This window comes from Seriola aureovittata, chromosome 20, assembly GCF_021018895.1.
Source record: "Seriola aureovittata isolate HTS-2021-v1 ecotype China chromosome 20, ASM2101889v1, whole genome shotgun sequence".
Lineage (NCBI taxonomy): Eukaryota > Metazoa > Chordata > Actinopteri > Carangiformes > Carangidae > Seriola > Seriola aureovittata.
Genome location: NC_079383.1, coordinates 12465210 through 12483967, shown reverse-complemented (window position 1 = coordinate 12483967; position 18758 = coordinate 12465210). Strand labels below are relative to the sequence as shown.

The window sequence follows — 18758 nt, the reverse complement described above, 5'->3', positions numbered from 1 at the left end:
CAGCAACAGATGCATCTGACTTCCTACTTTAGTCATTTATTCTCAATGCTCTTGTGTCTTGTCTGTACAGGAATATTTTTGCAAAGGCAAATCAACTTTTACTTGACTGTTATGACCTACTTATTTTGTACATATTATTCATGCTTTCCACTGAGTTGTATATGCTGTGATAATTTGTTACACCTACTTTAATGCACTTATGTTATGTGACTGCAGTTGTCTGTGTTTTGAGCTGCAGGTTATTACAGATAGGACTTTGCAGTGATCCAATAAAACAGAAATTATCAGCAATTAGCACATCATATCTTGATGATGAACTACAAAGTTCAAATGTACAAATGTATATTGAATAATTTTGACTGTAATACTGTAATACCTAACCTGTAATAAAAGAAATGCCTAAAAGGAGTTTATAGCCATGTTAGCTCAGTGTGGGAATGTCAGTAGTGTCAGACTGACCATCCCTAGACCTGTTAGCATGGCTAAAAACAAGCAAAGTTATATGTAGTTTTATGCACATGAAGAATCTGGTTTAACTTAATGCATACAATATAGTGGGACACCGTGACTTTGAACATTATTTGATTGACAGAGATACTGGTTTCAAACATAACCCATCACTAATTTCTGAGTTGAATCTTTACAGGTCAGTAAAGACTTGCTATATCACCACTAAAACTCTTTCTATGGTTTCATCCATTGACGTCTTTCAGGCTGCTAACTATGACTTTATGTAATGATAATGTTGTAAAGCACACAAAGATTACATTACACACTGTAATTTGATTACACGGTGGGTCATTTAAAAACTGCTCAACTAATTCATGATGCATGTGCTGTTTCAACAGCCCCATTAATTATAGCGCTATCATAGGTACTAGCTGGCAATGAGTCAGTAATGTTATTGATATAGATAATATGAAGCACATGGACGGTTATTTTATGTGCGTGTGCATGAGCATTTGATTCTGTCAGCAATAAATGATGAGTTACCTCACACCATCACATTGCCATAAATATGAGCCATGTCGGTGGATAAATATACTATATGATGTGGCTTGCTTTACTCTGACTCGTGATCCAGACAGCTGCCAGTCCTTCCCACAGTTACAGTTACTGTAAGCTCCGTGCCTCATTGCTACTGTACATTTTGTCACTTCATAAAGTGCCAAATTTGACATACTTAAGAAAGGTGAGTGGCGCCACTTCATAAAACTCCCATAACCGCACCAAGATCAGACACACGCATTAACCCAATTGCACCGCTGGTCCTATTTCAAGCAGAAGTCATCGCCATCGACAGACAGCCAAGATGGAACCTTACATGATCTACTGTTGGGATTATTTTGTTCACATGTTGAAACACAGGATGATCTATAACTCTCTCCAAAAAGGGCAGGTGGTGAGTGACTGAGGTCATCCCATAGCAGGTGATAAACAAACACCCCTGGACTTAAACACACCACACACACTTTCTCTGTTCTCCTGCCAGATGATATCCACCTTATCTCTTCACTCACATCCAATCCAAACACACAGACAGGTTCTCCTATTGTCTTTAAATCTTTTCCTCCCAATTATATGGACACACACATGGGCGCACATGCACACACACACACACACACACACACACACACCCACACACACACACACACACACCCACACACACACACACACACACACACACACATTTAGGAGAGATGATAGTGTGAGTGAGATGGCGGGCTGCTATATCAGTGGTGGGATGGGTATATATTCCTGGCTGGTGCTGATAAGCCAACTGATGCCTTGCCTTATTTAGTCAGTACTCACTGCTGACACACTAGCAGTAGACTACGCATGCACACTAAGTGTTTGTCTAAGAGTGTGTATGTGTTAGTGTATGTGCATGACGTACATATAGATAAATGAAGGAGAGAGAGAGAGAGAGAGAGAGCTAGTACATGGATACTTGGATACAGATGTGCACTCAATGTCTTTCTGGTAATATGTACAGTTGCCAGCTTCTTACAAGTATAGAAGTCAATAAATTTGAGAAAAAGAATTGGAAAATAGCTCGATGTGTTGTGAAACTGGCACTGTCATTCAAAATATTCCGTATTAAGTAAATTTAAAGGAGAAACGTTGCGTGTTCAGCATCAAACTTCATTCCTTTACTCACCAAGAGCTGTCTCCAGCGGTGGAAAGAAACCCTCTTTTGTTTTGCTTCCATTTCTATCACTTCTTTTCTTGTACTGAAGTAAGAATGCTAAGAAGCTAGTCCCGGTCTGGTTGGACAATCTTGTCACTTTCTGATACCGAGCCACTGTAGCGTCCAGTCTTCACTGAAGAAGTAGCGCTGCTCAGAGGGCGAATTATAACTTTATTACTGTAAACAACAGCTATGTAGCAATAGCAAAACTTACAAATAGCTCCCTATAACCTCAGCAGCAATGATGTCAAGTAAACCAGACATTACATTTTAACTATAAGATAGGAATGTATTTGGAACGAGCAAATATGATAATGCATGTTTTTATCTACAGTAGTTTCAAAGTAAAAAAAATACAATTATTGTATATATATCCAATTCGTTGGCCTCCTGCCTGTAAAGCAGCATCTATGGTGGAGGTAAACACTTGAAACATCACCTTTTTGCAGGTTGCTAGGAAGAAAAAAAAAACTATTACAAATATTTTTACTGGTCCAGATGACCAGCATATTATATGTTGGTTAACTTTCACTATAGAGTCTGCAGAGCAAACAGTGTTATCAATTAGAAAACACACATGGCCTCCATTCCACGGATTGGCTTACAATAAGTTTGTAGGAAGGTCTGCTTTATCAATTTAACCTAAGAGAAGGAAGGGCAGATATAACAATATAGAAAACCAACACATGATACATTAGAAAAGAGCTGAAAATTTAAACAAATGTTGCAAATGTTACTGTATTTCTGTCCTTTGTAGCTTTTGTTTTTCAACACTTCTGCTTTTATGAGATAGCAAAGGGAGTGACAGGGAAGCTTAGGTATAACAAAAGGTCATCACTGTAGATTATACAGTGTACACATCCCTGAGCTACCAGGATACCTAAACTGCTGATCCCTGACTAGGAGGCTTTATGGGGGGAAGCATCATTATGTAGCAAACTTTTGAATGGCACTATCAGTCACTTATCTCAGCTCACAGGCCGTCGACACAACCACACCACACACACATACACCCACATACACACATGAGGAGAGCATACTGAAAGCAATGTGTGTGAGGTCCGTTTTACATAGATAAGAGTGACAAAATAACTGAATGAGGGACACAGGACTCCACTCTACTCTGCCGCTTCACACTAGATCTCTATTGATTGGCTGACCACGAGCATGAGGTCATCAAATTCACCCCAGAGGCTGATGGGATAGCTCCTCTGTACAGTAACTGACAGTGGAGGGGTGGGTTTGCCCTTTTTATTCTGCTCCTCTTTCAAATCTGTCCACTCCTACTCCAGACTCCTCAGAAACCTCTCGCTCAACAAATTTGCTGCATCTCCCGACTTACAACATTTGCTCTCATACTTCAATCCATTTTTGCTTTCCCTGTCTTTTCTACTAGCTCACTCTCCCTGCCCTCATTCCCTGTGGATCTACTGGGAACGCTCCACATTCAAAGACAGAGAGTCATGTGACCAGAACCGGGTCGATAGGAGTGCATCTTTTGCCGTGCACTGTATAATGAGACTTACATAACATGCTTACAGCCGCCACAGCCGGCTGTTTATAACACAAATACACACACAAAGAAATCTTGATTTCAGTCAGGAGAGTGGAAGAGCTTGTTTTGAGATTTCCAGAAGCACATGATGGAGGCACGTACCAGCCAGTAATTTGATCACTTACTACAGTACATGGGACCTTGTTTGCTGCCATAAACACTTCATATCAGCTTGAATGCTTTTACTGTGGTTCCTTTAGCGCTATGCATTAGGTCATGTGTTTACTTATGCTGTAAATTGTTGCCCTAATGCAAAGCTGAAGAGATCAGACGGCTTTTTCTCTCAACACGTTATCCATTTTTCTCTTTTCTCTTATCTCAACCTCATAGGCATAGACACAGATTCATAATATTATGGGTCTTATCTGTGGAATAAAGTATGCAGGAATTTTAATATTGAGCATGTAAAATCCATCTTATGTAATGTGTATCTTATATCCTAATCTGCAGAATTAAGTGTTTTCTCTTCCTGCTTATCAGAGAGGAATTATTATATTATAAAAGAATGGCTGGATATTAATAAAACCTTCTATTCATAGTGTCTGCAATTACTGTATTGCTGTAAATGCCCGGGCTCTGCCCTGACTGAAAATACACTCATTAAATGTCTTCAGTGTTTTGTATATTGAGAATTAGTTTAGTTTTATCAGTTAAAAAAACTTCTGAGAAATTGCCAAGCCTACAAATTAATGAAATGACACCTATTATAAATCACCAGAGCACAAAATGATGATTTGTTATTGTTTAGCCTGTCTGAAGTGCAGCCAGAAAAACATCAGATCCTCTGACATTTCCTCTAGTGTCACCAAGAGGTTGACATTTTTGGTTTTGAGTGAAATGTCTTACAAAACTATGGAATGGATTGCAAGGACATTTGCTATTGTCGCAGGTTGAATTGTGATAACTTTCATCAAGTGCCATCCTTAGGTCAAAATGCCGGTTGTGCCTCAATGACCAAATACCTGCAAAACTAATGACATTCCCACCAGCCTGTGTTAGCATCATGCTAACACGCAAAACCAGGACGGTGAACACGGTAAAAGTTAGTCAGTAACTACCGGACGTCAGTTGTTAGCATTATTACTGTGAACGGGTCAGCATGCTAATGTTAGCATTTACCTCAAAGCACTGCTGGGCCTAAGTATGTCCTCACAGAATGACTAGCATCGCTGTAGACACTTAGTTTTGTTTCGTATAAAGGACAGAAAGCAAAAATCTGGAAATATACAAGCTGCACCCAGCAAGACAAAAGACTAATTGAACTGATTAGCTGAAGTAAAAGTATGGTTCATCATGTTGTGATTGACTGACTAATAATTTGACAGCTCTCTTTCTTTGTGTTCAGTATGTGTGAGAGAGAAATACAATTAACACATCTGTACTTTTGAGTTCTATAAATTCTTGTTGATGTGTTTTCATACATGCAAATTCATGTGCACCAGAAAAAAAAATCAAAGCACACATGACTGCATAGAGACCTTTTCACAGCTTGCACACATCCTCACACAGTCTTCAGTCTAATAATTCCCTGATGCAATGAAACCAGAGGATGTCAAAGCGATGCTGCATACCCTGAACTGTGTCCCAGTAGGAGGGAGGCTTTAAATGAAAAGGTCACATCTCATCCACCTGTTAAAGAGCAGATGCCACATCAGAGCAATACTTGGCAGGAGGAGCAGGTATCGTTATTGGGCACACGAGACGCACTTGGCACGAGTGCATGTATGGCTATACTGCTCACGCACATGAACTCACAGGCACACAAATCTCTCTCTTACACACTCACAGGCCAGCGCGCGCACGCACACACACACACACACACACACACACACACACACACACACACACACACACACACACAAGATGCCTGACCTCTCTCCCTCGGAATGAAAGATATGGGCAGAGAATAGAAACAGAACCTTTTCCAGGGATGATCACACTGGCTACACAAAAGCCTTGACTGTTGGTGATGTATAAAGGTCGGAGCTGCTCCGATGCGACTCCGCTTACACAAGACCGAGCCTTCAATCAGACTAGGCGATATTTGTCAAACAGGCCACCATTCTTCAATGGTGAAAATAAACGCCTAAGGATGTTCAGGTAGTCTTTTTGTTATGTTTACACAGTATACACCCACATGCACATACAGGAGCATGAATGAACACACATAAACACAGTACCTGGAAGCTGCTATTTCCACTTTACTCCTGGCAATGGCTGCAGCCCTTTGTGCCATCTCCAGAGCGCGATCCGCCTTCTCTTTGGTTTTGGGGTTCTTAAGAGGAATCAACTGCTTCCTTATTCCACGCACCAGCACGTTATTTTTGTACTTCCCTTCTTCTTTGGTGCCATCTGGGAAAACTGTGCACCCGTAACCATGGCGCTTGTTGTTAAGCCATTCTCCCTCGTACTTCATCCCATTGGATCTCTCTGAAACACCAAATCCATTGCGTTTGTCATTCTTCCATTCACCCATGTAGGTCTCGGTCGTGGTGGCATCCACATGGTCCTCCAGAAGTAGGTCCTCATCTGGCAGCTCGCCGTCACCAATGGATATAGTAGAGTTGGCATCACTGGAACTGATGCGGCTCATGGTGGCATCACTTCTTGCAGAGCTGCGTTTGCTGGAGATTGAGGTCCGAGAGTCAGACTTGCGCAGCTGCCTGAGGCTGCCGAAGAGCGAGCCCCGGCGGAATAGGCCCTTCTTCTTGCCAGTGACAACCTCGCTGTCTGAGTGGAAGTTAAGGACGAAGCCCCCGCGGCTGCCTGTCGGCGTGTCTGCGGGGGAGGAGAGGTCCTGGAGCACGGTGCCGTTGCTCTGCTCGGAGCGCAGCGAGGCCAGAGATGTACGGAGAGGAGAGCGGATAACAGTGGCCATGCCATAGGGAACGCTCTGACGCACGCCATAGCCATGCCGCATCCCGCCCATCCACTGGCCTTGATAGGTACCTGAGGAAACATGTGACGAGGGCCAATGAGTCATAGTAGTTAGAACTGTATACTTCCTATCCTTTAAGGCAGTGGCTACCAACACCTCTACCATATGGTCCCTTTGAACCAAATTAAAAGTTACAATATTTTCTATTCAATGATTTTAAGAAGGAAAGGTGTTTCCAAAGTCTTGCTTGTGTGTGTGTTTGCTTGTGTGTACAGTCTGTTTGTTTCAACTGGGCTCCATTCCAAAAAAGTAGTTTTTTATCTTTAGCAAATGAAACAGACTTTAAGCCTAGAAAATGTCTGCTGTCTGGGATTTCTACAAACTATTTGAGAAAGACAAAAAATTAAAATTAAAACACAAATTAAAATGGTCCTTTACATGATTGAGTCCTTAAGGGTAGTGTGATTATCTGAAGATAAGCATGTCTGAAAAGCTTAACCTGTTTTACAAAGCTTGCCAGGGTAACATTTTCCTTCTTAGTTACAGTGAGTTTGTACTTATTTTGGTACTTTTGGTCACAAGAGGGTTCCTCTGTTTCCTGTTGTGCATGTTTGCAGCTAGATATTCTCTGTATCAGCGATTACATATGGGAACACAGAGGAGCCTTGCTGTAGGGGCAGAGAGAATGTCAACTAATGAAATGTTTTCCCTCCCTCCCCTCAGATCAGGGACCGTGAGCATAACTAACTCAATCACAGAGATTTGATTAAGGTGCTGGTACTGAGGATCACTTGGGATGAATGTGAATCACTCAGCTAGGAGCCTATTTTCAGGCGGCCACTAACTCCCCCACTGACAGTAGGCGCATTCACCACCATCCGTTTGTCTCTGACGACAGGGAATTGCTATGAGTCACATAATGAGAGAAATACTTCATTAATCCCATTTGGTGCTGCTGAGCCCAATGAGCATGTGCTGGCCTACTGTAGCTTCTTCAGACCATCATATTACTATACTGTTCCTGATAAGGAGAAAAGCTTGTTAATCAAACAATCATATCTCATTGACCAATACAATGAAATATGCCATAATGGTCAGATTCTAACAAAAAACGATATACTAGCCTGGGCAGGAATTTAGATGGATAAACAGTGTGAGATTAACAGGCTGGCTCCGGCTGGAGTTCAATTCGGTCACCCTGCAGATCAAGTTATCAGGATGTTGCGGGGTCAGACAGCCAGATGTTCTGTAGATCCTCTAGGATCAGCTGATTTCCAAAGCCCAGCCCTCTGAAACCATCATATGTGAGATATTTATTCTGCACCATAAGGCCTCCGTGAGTGGAGATGATGTTCACAGATAGCCCAATGACGGCCTGCGATACACAACAGGCCTACGGAATCACATGCAAGCTCTTGTGCTTGTAGGCCGCTTGGGATCTTGTCTCGTTGATCATACACAGGTCTCTAGACAAAATATGACCTATGAACAAACCTAAGATTAGTGAGATTAATGCTCTGAGAGGGGCTTTTTACTGACTTCTCACTTTCAACTAGTCCAAGAATGTGTCTTGTGCGTGACTTAACATGGCTGTGTGTGATGATGTGGAGTCCAAATTGTGATTATGTTCACCACTGAAAAAATTTCTAAAAATTAAAGGTTGCGTTAAATAGACATTGAAAATTGCATGACATGGTCATCAAATTAGTGGTTTGACACTTGCAGAATGGCTGAATTGCTACCAAAAGTAACACTCCCGGAAAAAGTAGGAAACAAGTTACTTGTAATTGGAAACATTTGCATTACCCACAAAGCTACAATGATGTGTGAGAGGTGTTTCTGCAGTGCAGGTTCAAATGTGAAAATGACAGAGAAGTAGGTGATAGTCTGGCTATAATTGGCTCCAAACAGACTGATTTGCTGTGATTTCCAAACTCCTTCTAGACGGGGCATGGTGCCACTGAGCTGGCAACAGGAGTCACTTTCCTCCCACTGTCATATGAGTAGTTGCCAAATGAGATATGCCTTGGAATAAGAGAAGACGCATTATCTTAAACGGTATCCAACATGTTAACATTAACAGGGGTAAGTCATAATTTTTGAGGGGTGTTCATGACCACGCTGCGCAGTGCGCAATCTCAGCTCCAACTCAGATCATATCAGATGGAAATTCATGCACTGATGTACTTCCATCAACCTCCCTCAGCAAGAGTCTGAGCATCCTCACTCACAGCTACATAACACATCATCAGTCACAGCCGTTAAAGCGACACACATTAAACAAACACTGGGCCACATTCTAAGAGTTCCTTACCGCCATCGCCATAAGTTTCTATTCCATATCCATCTTGCAGTCCGTTGCTCCAGGTACCGTCATATCTAGCAGGTGTGTTGTGGCTTTGCCGGACGCCGTACCGACCCTTAAAACCGTGACTCCACTCTCCGCGGTAGATCCATTTTCCTTTATTCTCCACGCCGAGCCCATGCCGCTTCCCCTGGGACCAGTAGCCCTGGTAGGTATTCCCACTGGGCCAGGTGTACACCCCCACTATCTCAAAGCCATGCGACCAGGACCCGGCGTACTCGCCCTGGCCCTTGGGTCCGGTGCAGATGCCGTGTCCGTGGGCTTTGCCATCCTCCCACCCCCCGCAGTAAGTGCCACCGTCGTCGAAGTCAAACCTTCCGCCCGTCATTCAGATATAGGCTGGAAATAAAGCAGATCGTGCGCTGCTGCAGACTCAGGCGTCTCCAGGACCGAGGTTAGAAGATCCAGGACCGGCGGTGTGATGATAGGATGAGCCAACAAGATGATGACTGTAGGAATAAAAAATAGGAGGGTGAGGAAATTGGACTGGTACTTCCAGACACTGACATGTAATACAAAAGGCATGCGCTGTGTAAAGGTATGAATGGTGGGCGTCATTTACCGGAGGCGCACGCCGGTTTCTCCGCTGTGTGTTGCTCGTCTCCCCCCTCTCACCCACTGATCACAGAGGGAGAGAGAGAGGCGTCGAGTCAGTGCTGAAGAAAGACACTGGGCCAATCGCAACGTCACGCCACAGGGACCTCCCACTCTCCTCGCACCCTCTCTCTCCCGCCTCAGTGAAGACCCTGGACGCCCCCGCCCTCTACCACCCCCAAAGTAAGGCACCTATAGCTATGTCCGACTATACATTTAAAAGAGGCGCCTCATTTACTGAAACCTCACATTGCAATTTCCCATAATAGCCACAGAGTAAGTGTTTGTTTGTGATGCGTTTATAATGATTTGTTATATTATCTTATTGCTCATATGTTCCTATTTACTCTTAACTGTGTTGTGACATGTATACTAAGTGATAGTGTATACCGTATATAGCAGATAGAGATTATAAACATCTGTACAACATACAACATACACTAATGAGATACCTATGACGTATCTGTTGTATTCAGCAGTGACTGTATACTATAGGCCTAATCTTCCTGATATGACTTTTTTTTAATTGTATCTTCTTGTTACAGCTATTATGAAAGTTAAAACAGTTTGTTCACAGTGAATATGTGCAAAAAGTATTAATGATTTTAAGTCAACACTTTAGTCAGTAACATAATTTTGTCAGTGCATCATTTATGTCATTCCCTCTCCTCCCTAAAGTCTACAAAAGAAAAATAAGGGACGAAGGGAATGAAGGAGAAAAGTTTCTTCGATTCAATTGGTTTCTATTAGTTAGTATGAGCCTTAAGTGACAGTCAAGTCTGTACACTCACAATGGGCACACTTTAAACAAAATTATTATAGCGACCTCTGCTGTACAAATGCATTTACTGCGTAGCTCAGGAATGGTATTCCTTCAGGATCAAAGTGTTGTCATTGTAGTCAATGTAGACAACCATTTGTTGTCTTTACTTCTTACATGCTCTATGTAATAATGGTTAGTTGGTGAAGCTTATTTGAATTTGAACGGACTATGGATAAAATATTGGCTTACTGTACTACTGCTAGCTCAGTGCTACCGTAGGTATCAACGGCGAAGAAGAAGTAAATGAAAATAGAGCTAGAGAGGGAAATTAAGAAAAACAGTTAGAGATGTGTTAGGTTTAAGCTAATTGTATAATTAACCCAAAATACAAATTAAAACTTTTGACCGTATCAATATACTGCGAAATAAATGTGTTCCTTTTCTAAATAGTTAGTTTGATATACTATTAAAAATTGAAGAAGGAGATTTACGTTACACTCCGAACCTGCAGGGGGTGTAACTTGTAGACTGTGACTTGCTTCCTGCCCTCACTTGTCCCCTAAAATACTAACAGATAAAATGGCGTCCGAAAACAGCTCTGAATTGCAAGATGAGAAAGCTGCTCTTTTAGAAACGGACTCGGCTCAAGATGCACAAGAAGAAAGTGGTCCAGTTGCGAAACAAAGCGAATCAAAATTAACGCTTTATCACTGGACGCAGTCTTTCAATTCTCAGAAGGTGAGTGTCGTTACGATTCAGCACCACAGTCCAGCGGACAGTTCCTCACCAGAGGTCCAATTAGAAATCTATTAAAATGGGTGTGTTACAGTGCATAGTTTCATCTTTATGTGACACACACATCCTCTGTTTTAATGAATAACACTGACTTATAATGCATAATTACAATAGAAAGCTCTTCAGTGCTATTGCAGTTTGTGTGCCTTTCAGCCGAACAATTTTCATGAGAAGGGTATCCTAAATCTTCCCATCATAATTAAGTGATATCTAGTATAATCCTTTAGACGTTGTAATCCGTATCAGGACTACAATAGATATTTTGACATTATAGTTACACTGTTTTTACTTCTGCTGGTCAAATCTTTGTCTTCACAAAAAAGCCCACCATGCATACAATTTGTTGCATATTTAATTGCCAAAACACCCTATATTCCCTTTTGCAATTGGGATAATCTTGGACAAGGTCTCAACTGGATGAAAAACTGGAAATTTTCCTTTAAATATTTGATTTCTAACAAGATAAAACAAGTGTCTCTAAGGATCATTCATCAGTATTATACTAATACACTTATGTAATTTATTTTGGACCTCACAATTTAGGTAAGGTGTCAATATATCTATAAGTTAACACAGTGACTCAGAATTTCCCCCCTTTTTTATGGGCATGCTCTGTTTGATTTTATTAATAATTATCATGAATCTAAGTACTCCAGTCACCACCATTCTTAGTTGTTGAAACTGATTACAAGCAGTAGATGAAAACCATCTTTAAGCGTAGAGCATGAAAAAAGTTAAAAAACACAGTATTTGTGTAGAATTTTATATTATTACATATTTTAATATATTTGTCGTTGTGGTGGTTGTGTTTGATGTTATTATTTTCACAACAGACTTCAGGATTTTAACCTTACACAGCTCTGATCTTTGTTATACAATATGTAATTAACACAAATAAGAAATATATAATATGGTGGAATTCTGTAAGCCAAAATTTTGTGGTTTGTGAGTCATTGACATAAAAAATGTTTCTCTTGTGTTAAGCTTATTGAAGTGGCAGTGCGTTGTAAAATGCTGGATGTGATCTTTAATTAACAAGAGCAGGACTAAGCTTCTCACAGTCATTCATATTTGATAACAGAGAAGCTTACAGCATTGTTTGGATTGTTTTTTGATGCTCCCAAATGATTTACTTGAACACACTGCTTGTTTCAAGGGAACAAAAACTGCATTAATGACACACAAAGATGTCATTGTAGCTCAGTCATGTGTAGGTTAATAACTATAATACCAGATTTGTTTTGATCAAGAGATGAAAAGAGATTAGATTAGTGTAGTTCCAACATATAAACTTACATCACAATCACATCAGAGTTGTGGTTTTGCAGGTGCGCCTGGCCATAGCAGAGAAAGGTTTGCACTGTGAGGAGTACGATGTGAGCCTACCACTCAGTGAGCACAACGAGCCCTGGTTCATGCGACTGAATCCTACTGGTGAAGTGCCGGTCTTAGTCCATAATGACAACGTCATCTGTGACCCAACACAGATAATGGACTACCTGGAGCACAACTTCAATGATGGTGAGACTAAATAAAGACTGTTTGGCAGCCCCAAACTCTCTCACTGTAATACACCCCCGAAGGGCTGCATACAAGGAGGTGTTTCCATACATTGTTTTCCTCTTTCTCTTTGCTTGTTGAATTTTTGGTTTTAAAATAAATGTACATTTTTTGTTTTCATTTGTTTAACATTTTTTTTTATTTGTGTTTGTTGATTTTTCAGTTATTCATTCATTTTCTCTTGGTTTGCACTGATCCATAGTAGCTTTGTTCTAAGGGTCTCATCCAGTCACCTCAAAGCAGAGAAAATCTGGTAAGCATGGACCTATTTAAGCTAATGAAAAATGACACATTTAAATGCCCACTAAAATGAAACATTACAAAACACAGATTTTCCTCTTCCTAGCCCTGAACCTTGTGTATTCTCCCTGAAGCAAGCTTATACTATATAAAACATTTGTTCTTTTGCCAGGATTCTCTATAGTCTCTGCTTGAAATCACTTTGATTCCCTCACACCTGACACCATTGCTCGTTCCTTTTCATGACTTGTTTATTTCCAGAGGGCACTCCCAAGCTGGTCCCTGAAGAGGGCAGTACATACTATCACAGAGTGCAGCACTACAGAGAGCTGCTGGACTCACTACAGATGGATGCTTATACCCATGGCTCCATCCTCCATCCTGAGATCACAGTGGACTCCCACATACCAGCATATGCAGCCACATGCATACGAAGTAAGAAACACAGGGATGCACTCTAGCAGTAATACACAACCTTATGTTCTTACATTTTGTATCCACGGTTCCACGGTTTGCTGCTCCTTGTATTGGATAGGACACATGCCTGCATAACAGCCAGACATGTTTTAGGCATGCATTCAACAAAGTGTTGGAAAGGCTCCACATGGATCTCACTTCATGCCAAGGTAGCACCATGGAGGCTGTGCAGATTTTTCTGTGGTACGCCAATACTGCACATATCCTGTTGCATCCTATCTTACATTGTATATGTTCTACCTTATCAAAGTTGTGACTGAAATCAGGCAGAAGGAGGACACTAATGTTATTGCTATGGCCATGAAACAATACTGAGATGAGTAAAGTGTCCCTTTTCATAATTCCAAATAAATCTGAATCTGATTCTTCTTGTCATGAATGTGAGACTGTGTGTTTAGAAAAGGAAGGTGTTTGCATGGAAGGAGACGTTTCTATATGAAATTATTGAGTTCCACAGTACCACAGTGTGCCTCATCATGTCTAACATGATCCTATGTTTTTGTGTGACAGCACAGATTGGGAACACACAGTCGGAGCTGAAAAAACTGGCAGAGCAGAACCCAGAGCTCAAAGATGCTTATATTGCAAAACAGAGGCGCTTAAAAGTAAGTTGTTCAAGTTAGCAGAGTGGCAAGTTTGAAAAACTGTTGCCTTTATTCTATTTTTTATTTTGAACTTTGTGCAATTTAAGACCATCTAAAACCAACACAGTAAATTCAGACTGAAAACCGGCATTTGTTTTATAAAGTAAAAAATATTATGCCATAGAAATGCATAATTTCCATCAAGAGCATGTAAAATTCATGGTAACTATCAGAGCTTTAAACCATGTCCAGACTGCAATAAGCACTCTGTTTAGTATCCTATTCTGTGGTCTCTGTTGAACTTTATTCAAGACACCCAAAAAAAGAAAACTCTAAATCTAAAACTAGATTCAATGATGTTTTTTCCCCAGCTGCTTCTCTTGAAAAATGTCAATTTTGACAAACCACTATGTTGGTATTTCAGTTTGTTATTGCACATAACTAAATGAGGCTGTAGCTAAATCATGATGGAAAATAAAAAACCCAGCTAAACTCCTGCTGATTATCAGCGACTACCATCTCAGCTTTCTAGATTTAAATCACACTTTAAATGTGTGGTTTTAAATTGTGAATTTATGTATTATATAGATTTCATTACAAATGTAAATTGTTAACAGACACAGACACAGTAAAATTAAGATACGTGTAGTCCCTACAAACTCTGTACTGAACAACAATCGATCAGATCCATAAAGAAGCTGAAAGAACTTATTTTCCGTTTAGATACCGCTGAGTGAGAATCTGCATTTTTAGGTATTTTATGTAGGTTGTGGTTAAATGATGTTTTGACAAAATAATCAGCATAAAAATGCATGAAATAATGGCATTATAACCTTTCTAAACCTTTCAAAACATTTTCCTCAGCTTCACTATTTCTGTTGTTATAGCTCTCTGCATTTGACGTGAAGCATAACTCCTCCTATAATGTTTAACACAGTTGTGCTGTGTACCGGTATATTTATATTAAATTATTATTTATTAATAGTGATTATTAAATTATTATTATTGCAGTCTAAGTTGGTTGACCATGATAACATGAAGTACCTGAAGAAGCTTCTGGATGAACTGGAGAGTGTGATGGACCAGGTAGAGACAGAGCTTCAGAGGAGGGTGGAAGAAACACCAGGTAACCACAACATGTTGTTGCTTAGTAACTGGTGTACCATACAGATACACAATATTGGATATGATCATGTTAATATGACTCTTTCACTTGTAGAAGAAGGCAGTCAGTCCTGGCTGTGTGGTGAGTTCTTCAGCATAGCTGACGTCTCTCTGGCAGTAACCTTACACCGCCTCAAGTTCCTCGGCCTCTCCCGCCGCTACTGGGGCAACGGTAACCGCGTCAACCTGGAAACATACTATGAGCGTGTGGTGCAGCGCCCGGCCTTCAGGAGGGTTCTGGGTCATGTCAACAACATCCTGATATCTGCTGTCCTACCTGTGGCGTTTCGCGTGGCCAGGAAGAACGCCCCGGTAATTGTTGGAACCACTCTGCTGATAGGCGTTTTAGGAGGAGCTACATACTTCGCTTTTCTTTACATGAAGAAGAGGCTTACTACCTTAAGCTGAGGTATGTTGAGGTGTTTTGGGACTGAACTGATTTGGGGGTGGGAGGTAAAGAAACAAAAAGAGCAAGAGAAATGTCACATACATCGAAACGCTAACTTAAATTGTCAAAAGCTAAAATACATAGAAGAATATGATTGATTAATAGACATCAGTAATATGTAACTGTAACACACCTTGATTGTTTTCTATTTAGCTGGTTGCACAAAATGCACTTTTGGTCATCCTCATTATGGTACTGCTGCATTGTACACCAAAGGACAGACTTAAAAGACCATACTAGTGTTTTTGCATGTTTTGTTGCATTGGTTTTAAATCACACATACCATATCTGAAGTGTTTTCGTAGCTCTACAAACTGAGTGTCAGTTTCTGAATAGGCCTGAAATAATGCAAAGACCATTAAAAACCTGGTCTGGCTATCTTCCAGATGAGCACCTTGTTTTTAGAAGTCCCTTTAATAGCACCTAAATGTACCATTTCCTCTCTGACAAAATGAAAACACAATGTGGACTTTAACTGTGTGCCATGCAATTGCAGCATAACTTTGACACAAATATAGAGCAGCACAAATACATTTTCATACTTTACTGAAAGTAATGAAAAGCAATGACAGTTCAAATGTAAGGCATACATGATTTATAGTAAATGGGCTAAAAGATGCAAAAACACCAGTATGGTCATTACAGATATCTTTTTATGTACTCAAATCTTTATTAAGAGCATAATATATTTCACTCTACATCTGCTTTGTCATTTATTATTTTATTGTAATTCATATTTGTGTGATACAATTTTAAAAAGTACACTTGAGGCCCGCAGCCTGCTTTCTGTGACCGAGTCTGCCCAGCAGTTATCATACTGTATCTGTGTGTACATTCGACTGCAACTCTGTAGGAACTCCCTGTTATCACACCTGCACTCATGTTTTACTATATGATGAATAATTGCTTGAAATATTCTCTTTGTAACAATGGTTGATTGAATCGCTTTTCCACTCTTGTTTAGGCCTACAATGTCTCCAGACCACCATATGCAACATCTGTCTGAGATTAAACTGCTTCCAAATGCTTTCCACTGTTTCTTGTCAATCAAGTATGACTGAGAATGGCATTAAAAATTCATGGCTCAGCATCATTTAATTAGCTATCACATATCATATAGGCTTGAAACGTTTTAAAATCCCACATCTAAAGATCTAAAGACTGCAAATCACATTTCTCAGAGTCTGGATGCAAGTCAACATTTACAGTAATTTGTTGCCCAGTCAAAACCTCCATGGTTGACAGTGACATTTCACATACGCTGAGCTTTGATTTAAACTCCTCCTCACGTGAGCTCGGCCTCACATAAAATAGACACATGCTGGGCCTTTTCAACAAAGACTGGCCTTTGTTTTCAGTGTCCAGAGGGCTGGGCTGTGTAGCTGTTGAAGAAATGCCTCACACGTGTTAAAGCCACATGTGAGCTTAGCTGTCAAAGGACCATAAGCTCATACTAGTGTGTTAGCTCTGGAAAATCATACCCTCGCAAACAGCAACCAAAATGACATCATTTTTGCTACAGGCTTATATCACACAGGTGTAATTTTGAGAGAGAGGGGTCAAAGTCATAAAAGCATAAATATTACTCTATACCAAAGACAGAGTTTGTGACATGTGTCGCAAGTTATGAACAAGACGAGGCTAATGCATGTCTTTAACAAAATTCCATCTTGATTACTGTAATGCTACTGAAGACTATTAATGGGGAGTAATGGTTTAACCCCATAACAGAAGCACGACCCTGATAAAAATACATATTCGGCCGATTTTAAGACATAAGTTCTGTGTGACTATTTCCAAGAGCAGTAATTATGACACTCGCTGAACACTTCATTTGGAACACCTGCACACCTTCTATGTCATCCAATTATCCAATGAGCCGATCATGTGGCAGCTGTGCAACACATAAAATCCCACAGATACAGGTCAGGGGCTTCAAATACCAGAATGGGCAAAAGATTTGATCTCACAAACTTTGATCGTGGCACGATTGTTGGTGCCAGATGGTCTGGTTTGAGAATTTCCCCCACAGTGATCTCCAAAATGTACTTACCCAAAAACAAAAACAAAAACACCCAGTGAATGGCAGTTCTGGAGACAGAAACATATCGTTGATGAGAGAGGTCAGAGGTTGAACGGCCAGACTGATTGGAGCTGACAGAATATGGCTGTAGTAACTCACATAACCACTCAATACAGTACAACTGTGGTGAAGAGAAAAGCATCTCAGAATGCACGACTCATTGAATTTTGAGGAGGATGAGCTTTAACAGCAGACCACCATGTCGGGTTCTGCTCCTGTTAGCCAAGAACAGAAATCTGAGGCAGCAGTGGGGACAGATGAAGACTGGTCAACCGCATGAATCCATGGGCCCGACCTGCCTTGTGTCAAGAGTCCAGGCTGGTGGTGGTGGTGGTGTAATGGTACGAGGAATGCTTTCTTGGCATTAATACCAACCAATCATTGTTTGAATGCCACAGCCTGTCTGAACATATGGAAGCCATTACGGCCACAATTTACCCATCCTCTAATGGCTACTTCCTGTATGATACCGCACTATGTCACAAAGCAGAAGTCAGTCGTCTCACACTGGCTTCATGAACATGATAATGAGTTCAGTGAACTTCGGTGGCCTCCCCAGTCACCAGATCTGAATCCAGCTGGACACCTTTGGGATGTGAACAGGATATTGGCAGCATGGATGTGCAGCTGACAAATTTACAGAAATGATGTGACGCAAACAGGTCAACATGAACCAGAATCTCAAAGTAGTTTCCAACATCTTGTAGAATCCAGGCCACAAAGAATTGAGGCTCTTTTGAGAGCAAAGGAAAATAAAAAAAATCCAGCTTCTACCATTAAATCAAAAAGGGTTTTTTTTTCTGTGATGAATATTGATGTAAAGGAGTAAGTGTACACATATATATACCCACTAGAGGGCAGCATATCCTTAAACAACACTCATCACACTCATATGTGAATTATAGGGAGGATAACATTCACCCCATAATTCACAGGGAAGGGGTGTATGCTCCCCAAGCTTCTGTATGTTTCAAATTACTTCTATTATCAGAAAACCACTACTCCTTACAACATGCAAGTTAAGCCATTTAAGCAGTGCAGTGCTTTGCCTCTGTGTTTTT

At 40.7% G+C, this 18758-nt stretch overlaps 2 protein-coding genes across 2 annotated transcripts in view; one reads left to right on the top strand and one right to left on the bottom strand.

The window, feature by feature from the left end:
• jph1a (junctophilin 1a) overlaps positions 1 to 9697 on the bottom strand; it is a 31617-nt gene extending 21920 nt beyond the window's left edge. The window contains exons 1-3 of the mRNA XM_056364560.1: positions 9552 to 9697; positions 8939 to 9438; positions 5927 to 6695 (exon numbers count right to left, since the gene is read on the bottom strand). Of these exons, the coding sequence (XP_056220535.1) occupies positions 5927 to 6695; positions 8939 to 9317 (1148 nt within the window). The 5' untranslated portion in view covers positions 9318 to 9438; positions 9552 to 9697. The remainder of the gene's footprint in view (positions 1 to 5926; positions 6696 to 8938; positions 9439 to 9551) is intronic.
• Positions 9698 to 10893: 1196 nt separating this feature from the next.
• On the top strand, positions 10894 to 16643 carry gdap1 (ganglioside induced differentiation associated protein 1). The gene is made up of 7 exons (XM_056363728.1): positions 10894 to 11084; positions 12470 to 12662; positions 13203 to 13376; positions 13929 to 14023; positions 15014 to 15128; positions 15222 to 15575; positions 16579 to 16643. Exons 1-6 carry the CDS (start codon positions 10926 to 10928, stop codon positions 15572 to 15574), a joined length of 1089 nt encoding a protein of 362 aa, XP_056219703.1. The 5' UTR covers positions 10894 to 10925; the 3' UTR covers position 15575; positions 16579 to 16643.
• Positions 16644 to 18758: the final 2115 nt, after the last annotated feature.

Bases quoted from the DNA above. Each gene is read 5' to 3' on its own strand.
- gdap1 (XM_056363728.1), top strand. From the start codon at position 10,926: ATGGCGTCCGAAAACAGCTCTGAATTGCAAGATGAGAAAGCTGCTCTT. The intron at 11,085-12,469 runs GTGAGTGTCGTT...GTGGTTTTGCAG, and splicing joins AGTCTTTCAATTCTCAGAAG to GTGCGCCTGGCCATAGCAGA. The intron at 15,129-15,221 runs GTAACCACAACA...TTTCACTTGTAG, and splicing joins GAGGGTGGAAGAAACACCAG to AAGAAGGCAGTCAGTCCTGG.